General features: G+C 43.8%; 1 protein-coding gene across 1 annotated transcript; it reads left to right on the top strand.

Moving 5' to 3' along the window:
* Nucleotides 1-4,228: 4,228 nt before the first annotated feature.
* On the top strand, nt 4,229-5,158 carry LOC133449486 (olfactory receptor 11A1-like). Its single transcript, XM_061728642.1, has one exon. It carries the CDS (start codon nt 4,229-4,231, stop codon nt 5,156-5,158), a length of 930 nt encoding a protein of 309 aa, XP_061584626.1.
* The last annotated feature ends 2,769 nt before the right edge of the window (nt 5,159-7,927 follow it).

Here is a 7,927-nt window from a genome sequence, read left to right as displayed (position 1 = left end):
TATGCTTTGAGTGATTCCCATACTAGCGAAAAACTGGTAGAATCTGTTTTGTTTAATGCAATGAAATCATCTATTGAAGCAGATATAGAAACATTAAATGCATCGTTGGATAAAAGCAATGGATTAAACCTCCAGGGAGAAGAAAAACGGGGGCGCTCAGACCATGTTATATTCAAAGTTAGAGGGGCGTGATCTGAAATAACAATTGGGTGGTATACGACAGAAGTAACTTTGGGGAGAAGAGAGCCATCAACAAAAAAATAGTCAATACGTGAATATGACTGATGTACTTGTGAAAGAAAAGAGAATTCCTTATCTCCAGGATGTGAGACCCTCCACGGATCAACAAGCCCGTTCTTGACTGTAAAATCGGTAATAGATTTTGACATAGAGGATTGAGTCAAAGTACGAGGATTCGAACGGTCCAAAGAAGGATCAATAACACAATTCAGATCACCGCCCAGTATTGTAATATGCGTATTTAAGAAAGGGAGGTTGCCAAACAGCCTATCCGTAAAATTGGGGTCATCAAAATTAGGGGCATATATATTCACCAACAATACAGGGTTACAGTATAGAGTGCCCGCAACAATAAGATATCTACCATTCTTATCGGATATTGTCCTGGAGACGGAGAAATTGACTCTTTTGTTGATCAAAATTGCTACTCCTCTAGACCTAGAATCAAAATTTGAATGAAAAATATCACCCACCCAAGCTCGTTTGAGTCTGAAATTATCTTTATTTCGCAAATGAGTTTCCTGAAGGAAAGCTATGTCAGTGTCCAAGCGTTTCAAATGTGAAAAAATCTTTGATCGCTTAATTGGATTATTCACACCTTTCACATTCCAGCTAGTGAATGTAATGTTTGATCCAGTATCAGGCTTGCGCAGATTACGATCGTTCATAGGCATTCTCTGAGAGAAAATAAGACCGACTCACCCACCACCAGAGGAGATATAAGGAAAAGAGGTAAAAGGGAAAACCAAAACAAACAAAACTCAGGAGTATATACATACCTACAGAGACAAAAAGCCAACATCCCATAACCCCCGCCCACCCACCCAGCGCACATTAGATGATCCCATCCCCAAACGATGGAAACAGCCGTGCTGGCTTCAAAGGAAGCCATTCTCGAAAAGAGATGCTTTCGACTATAAAGCTAAATACAAAAACAAAAACAAAATTAGCTCCTGCAGAGTTAAAACCTTAAAAAAAAAAATAAAATAAAATATGAGGCATATGAAACCATCAATCTGAGCCATTCTGACGATCGCTGTCTTGTCAGGGTAACAACAAACGTAAATTAAGGAGATCTTTGGCCTATAGAACAATGATATATACATATATGCACTCACACACCCACACAGAAACGCACACACATGCACACAATTTAAGCAAAGACAGGGGTGCGTGCATATTTTCTTATCAAGGCATCATACCAGAGAAATGATTAGGCCATCAATTTAAAACGGTGTTGTTCCCATTGATAGTTAGAAGAGAAAAGAAAAAAAAATTAATAAATAAATAAAAAATAAAAAATTACGACATAAAGTCCCATTTTCTGAATTGACTCAGTCACTCACCCCGGGCCAGAGTCCCGCACGGACATCAAGCTGGATAAATCGTCCCAGAAAACTAGCTGGTAGTCACTTTTTTTATTTTCCTGATGAATGCCAGGGCTTCATCTGGCGACGTGAAGTCACGTTGCTGGCCATCATGGGTTACACGCAGCCGGGCGGGGTACAGCAATCCATACCGGACTCCTTCAATCTCCCGCAGCTGACGGCGCACTTCATTAAAGGCAGCGCGCGCCCGCGCTGTCTTGGCAGTGTGGTCCGGGAACACGGAGATGCTCATACCCCGGACTTTGATCTGCTGCCGCTCTCTCGCCTTTCTCAGGATGTCAGCGCAGTCGGTGTAATAATGCAGCCTGGCCACTATTGCGCGGGGCCGCTCCCCGGGCTTCGGTCTCGGCATGAGGGTGCGGTGGGCTCTGTCCACCACCGGCTCAGCGTCGAGGGAGAAGGCTTCCGCCAATAGCCTGGAAACACCGGCTGCAGATGAAGAGTCAGGATCCTCCTCCGGGACGCCAATAATCCGTACGTTCTGCCGACGAGACCTTGACTCCAAATCCTTGCATCTGTCCTCCAGCCTCACATATTCTTTCGACAAGTGATCCACTTTTTTCTGGAGAGCAACGATGTCGTCTGAGCAGCTTGAGACGGAAAGCTCCATCCCAGCGACCGTGGTCGCGAGACCCGCGACGTCCGCCTTCATGGAGGAAATACTGCCAGAAAGATCGGCTTTAAGAGAAAGCAGCTCGGACTTAATGGACGTTAAATTCTCGGTAAGTGCTGCCTGAAGCTCTGACCGAAATATAGCTGCAACATCATTGCGGAGAGCGGAGAGGAGTTCGGTTTTAAGCCGGCTGAACTCCGCAGCTGGAACCTGCGCAGCGCAGGTGCTCTCCGGAGGAGGGGAATCACCGCGGGGCGAGGAGACAGCATGAGCAGCAGGCCGCGGGTTAGCTGGAGGGTTATTCCCCGCTTTGATGGACTTTGGAGGCATTTCCGTGGTAAGTTGTCGAAGTAACCGCGTTGAAAATAATTTAGTTAAAACCAAAGCCGTGGGAGTGATGCAAAAAGTGCCTATAAATGTTGAATTAAAATTAACTCTGCAGGAGCTCCGCTAATCACGTCTCACCCCATGTACAGCTAAGCCAGAAGCCAAACTTAAAACCTTTCTGTTAAGTAAAGCCTATAGTTATTGTTTAGTAAACCTCTAGCTGGTGTTCGTAAATCTCTAGGTAGTGTAAACTCTAGTGTGTTAGAGTCAGTAGTCATAGTTGCAGCTATAGAACAAGACTATAATAGTTAGTCTCAAACATAGCTTCGCGGTAGATATGCTGCTATAGGCCTATGCTGCAGGGGGGCACCGACATGATCCGCTGGGCGGTGCCTCTCACCCTTCTTCTCCTCTCCCTTTCCCTCCCTTCCTCTCTTCTCAATTTCCATTTTCATAAATGTCTCATAGCTATCGTTTTGTCCATCGCTCCTGTAGTTTCTTGTGCTGGCCCCCCTTTTCTCTTTTTTGTGCATGTTTGCAGGCCAGAGCCTCGGGAGCTGCGTTCTGGCCTGCGGTCCCGCCCCCCCCACCCATCCCCGGTCATCCCGTTGCTGCTTCCACCTGCCTACGTGGATATCTGCTGTGTGCTGCTGACGTCCCCCCAACCCCCCCCCCCCTCTGGTCATCCCGTTGCTGCTTCCGCCTGCCTGCGTCCCCCTCCTCTGGTCATCCCGCCGCTGCTTCCACGTGCCTGCTGTGTGCTGCTGACGTCCCCGACTCCCCCACTCTGGACTTCGGCAGGAGGGTCCCCCCTTATGAGCCTGGTCCTGCTCAAGGTTTCTTCCCTCCTAAAGGGGAGTTTTTCCATGCCACTGTTTGGCTTAAGGCTTTTCTCCCACTAGGGGAGTTTTTACCTGCCATTGTTTATGTATTAATTGCTCGGGGGATTATATTTATATTTATAATTATATTTATGTTTATGTTCATGTTCTGGATCTCTGGAAAGCGTCTAGAGACAACATCTGTTGTATTAGACGCTATATAAATAAAATTGAATTGAAAATTGAATTAATACATAGATTGGACTTGGGGATCCAGTTCATTAGAATGGTTTTCTTTTGTTTATTGCTTGATTGCATTGTAGTATGTTCTGTGAACGGTCACTGAACTCAGCACTCAGCTTGCTCACTCAACTCTTCTTCCATAATCTCCATGACCACTTACTGCAAAATGAGGAACCTCAACATGCAGGAACTTCGTTAGTATACACAGCTTTTTGGGGAAACACAGAGACGTCTCACTGTAGGTTCCGAGAGTGGCCCAGAGAGTTACAGCTTGGCCTTTGAGGACAGAAAAGTGCTCCACTCCAATGCTGACACCAAGGTCCAAGAGGGGGTAAAGTTTACTTTCACCTCCCGATCAGCTGTGAGACTCAACAGTCTGACATCAGCTGTTCCTGTGGGAGGAAACTAAAAAGTTTAAAGTCAGAGACAGACTCACATTTCGGTTCATTGGAGCTCAGTCCCTACAGTCACACATCCTGAAGTCTCCCACCTGGTTCTACCATCTCTAAAGGGGAGAGTGGTAAGAAAATGCACTGTGAGTAGTTAGTCCAGGTCGTCCTGAGAAAGAGGAACTTGTTCTGAGTAAGACGGAGATCATGAAGAACTCCACTCTGGTTTCATATTTTACTCTGGTCGCTTACTTTGATACCAAGAACTTTAAATATTTATTGTTCATAATTATTGTGATTTTATATGCATTCATCATCTGTGGTAACGTTCTGCTCATTGTGGTCATCTGCTGTAACCGAAGTCTCCATGAACCCATGTACATGTTCCTGGTCAGCCTGTTTGTGAACGAGTTGTACGGCAGCACCGGCTTGTTTCCTATGCTGCTGGTTCAGATCTTGTCTGACGTTCACACCGTTTCTGTTCCCCTGTGTTTCCTGCAGGTCTTTTGTGTTCATACTTATGCAAGTGTTGAATTTACTAACTTAGCTGTCATGTCTTATGACAGATATGCAGCCATCTGTTTTCCTCTGCACTACAGCACACTGATGACAGTGAAGAAAGTTGCTCTTCTAGTTGCAGCTGCTTGGTTAACAGTTTTTCTTTTAATAGGTATCGCAACATCTTTGAGTTTCTCTTTGCAGTTCTGTGGGAACGTCATTGACAAAGTCTACTGTGTTAACTACTATCTGGTGAAACTTGCTTGCTCTGACACCAATGTAAATAATATTTATGGACTTTTTTCCTTGGCTTTCATTATCTGTCCTCCAGTTATTTTCATCATTTACAGCTACATGAGGATCCTAAAAGTGTGTTATTGTGGCTCCAAAGAGACCCGACAGAAAGCCGTCAGCACCTGCACACCTCACCTGGTGTCTCTGATCAACTTCTCCGTTGGTGTTTTCTTTGAAGTCTTACAGAGCAGGTTTGACATGAGCAGAGTTCCCAACATGCTGCGAATCTTTCTGTCCGTGTACTTGCTGATGTGTCAACCTCTCTTTAACCCCGTACTGTACGGCCTGAAAATGTCCAAATTACGTAACCTATGTAAAAGCCTGATTTCTGTAAAAATGTTATAGTTAATTAGTTCAAACTAGTTAATCATGCTTTTGACTTATCAAACTCCATGTTATCTGAAGAATGTTGAATGTTTTGGAAATGGAAATTAAAGAGTGCAGATATTTGCCTAATATTGAAGAACAAGATATTCATGAAGTATGATCACATTTTATGAGTGTTTATGTAAGTGTCAGAACTTAAATAGATAATAGGTCTATACAGTATACTGAATGTTTTCAATATACAAAAAGTATATGAAATGTTTTTATTTTAATTGAATGAATTGACTGTGGGTGCTCTGTATCGGTATATGTAGGAGCTGACAGAAATTGATTATAAAAGGTTAATAAGCTAAGTTTCAGCCTACACCTTTGCAGTCTTGTTTTGTTTATATATTTTGGTCTAATCCAATATTAGCATTAACTTCATGTTTATTTGTTGCTCTCTTTTCATTCATTTCTTTTGTGTTTAAATTCTTAATCTGGAAATGACCGAAATAAATAAACAAACAAACAAACAAACAAGTAATCACACGCAAACAGCTGTTTGTCTTCAACCCTCATTTCTTTGCTGCGAGTGAAGTCCATGAAATAAAGGCCATGTCATAAGGACTTTTTCATGAACTTAGATGGTCTTGAAGTCTTCAGGACAAAATTAATGGAACGTTTCTGTGAAAAAAGAATACGACAATCTGTGTTTGACGACAGGTATTTTGTGTTATATTATAACTTTGTTGTAGGGTTGGTTTTGTTTTTTTGTTTGTTAGGGCCAGAGCACTGAGAGTGCGAGGACCCTATTGTATCTGTAGTGTTTATTAGTGCCACGGCTGCGTCAGAGGCACTCCTCCTCCACAGCTATGCAATAGCAATGGATTATTGCTCAGGCTTATTATTTATTCTTCCGTATAAACTTCGGCACGTAACTAGTCCCGCAGCTTTGAGAAAACGTAAAAGTAAAAAAGTAGAACCCTGCGCCCTAATCAGGAATCAAGTGGTATGACTTTTATTAGCGATTGGTGGCCTCACCACTCGCACCCCGTTACTCAAAAAATTCTGAACCAATATAGAAAGTTGTAGGCCCTGAATTTAACTACAGTCCTGTGAATTTTCAGAGCGATCGCACAAATAGTTTTCGCACAAAGTGCAAAAACATTTCCAAATTTCCAAACTAATGGGGAGATTTTCCCATGTATGTGTGTGGCGCAGAATGTCACAAAAGCCTACTGTGGATGGGAGAAGGTAAAAAAAAGCCAAAATTCACCTTTTTTCTGAGTCACCTAGCTTTCTCATATCTGCACGTAGAAATGTCATTCAAACTTCAAAACGGAGGAAAACTACTCTTCTCTATCCAAACCCAAACAGTTTTTTCCAAAGATGTACACTTTTCAAGATATGAGCACACAAGCAAGGACTGGAAATCACTTTTTCGACAAATCTAGAGTGCGGATGTCGGTTGGTAGAGTGTGAGAAGCAGTAAAAAATAACCCTAATTTTTATTTGTAACTCGAGCTCACGGCCAAACCGTAAAAAGGAGACGAATGATTTTTGGTCAGAATGTAGACATAGGTGTTGGAATTCATAAAATGTGACTTTGACAGGCGGGGTATACACAAAATTTAAACGGGGAAGGCTAGAGCGGCGCCAATATCTGTATCAGTCCCCATTGGCTGTAATGTAATCAAACATTTTCTTCACAAGAATCTCACTCTGTCTTTGCACTGAGCTTACTCACTCATTTTAAGGAATATCTGAATAAAATTAAGATTGTCAAAATCTGCCGGCTTCTGTGTCTCTCATGATGTTTTCGTTTTTTGGCTACGAGCTAGGGTTTGATCACAAATCGGAGTGATTTGAGACCTTGTCAGAAGCCAAAATCTGGGTTTTTCTCACAGCAAAACCAGAAAGATTCTTCCGGGAGGTTCTTGTTGCCGTGGCAACCAGAAGACAGCTGCTGACTCATTGCCTCAGCCAGAACTGGTCACATGACTCAGTCACTAAAGTCTTCATATACTTTAACCTTGTCACTACCTGATTTAAGTCGCCACTTGGACAACACCACTTGGACAAACTACAGTTACATACACTTATTTTGATATACCGTATTTTCGCGACCATAAGGCGCAACTTTTTTTTTTTTTTTTTTTTTAAATGTGCCGGGCGCCTTAAGAAACGGTGCGCCGTGTCTATTACCTGAATTACGGTAATGTGAGGCCGGCCACCATGAGAATGGTAAAAAGAGAAGGGGGCGGGTGAAGCCCCCGTGAGTTGCGACGTGAATGTGACTCCACTGAGCTGTTTAATGCGGAAACAGAAGATGAAGACTTTTAAGGATTTGCTTGATGTGTAAAGTGAAATAAAATACAATCAAACTAAGTTTTGCTCCGCTCTATTTAAATAAGCACACTTGTGTGTGTGTGTTCTGCAGCGCGCGTGTGTTTTGCATGTCGGGAACCGAGGATGCACCTGCCGTGTGTTTGCGGGGTCCGATCGCCCCATCCCCGGGGCAGATCCGGCTGAAATGCCGGTGCTCTTTCCCCGGGAGTCCCTACTACAAGTCCATGTGGGCTCCTCCGGTCCCGGCCGGTCGGAAGCGGTCACTTTCCCCGGTTAAAGCCGCGGCTGGAGCAGCGCGGTGATGCGCGCTGCTGCAGCCGACTTCCTGGTTCCCAAAGCGGGTCCGATGACCTGGTTCCCGGCCGTTTTACGAGCAGAGATTTCTGGGGTCTGTCCCAGGTCAGATCAGCTTCACCCTCCGAAATTTGCAGCCAAATCTGTCGGTTATAAACCCAG

This window comes from Cololabis saira, chromosome 1 (assembly GCF_033807715.1).
Source record: "Cololabis saira isolate AMF1-May2022 chromosome 1, fColSai1.1, whole genome shotgun sequence".
Classification (NCBI taxonomy): domain Eukaryota; kingdom Metazoa; phylum Chordata; class Actinopteri; order Beloniformes; family Belonidae; genus Cololabis; species Cololabis saira.
The sequence above is the reverse complement of the archived record's forward strand: the minus strand, read 5'-3'. Positions and strand labels throughout refer to the sequence as shown.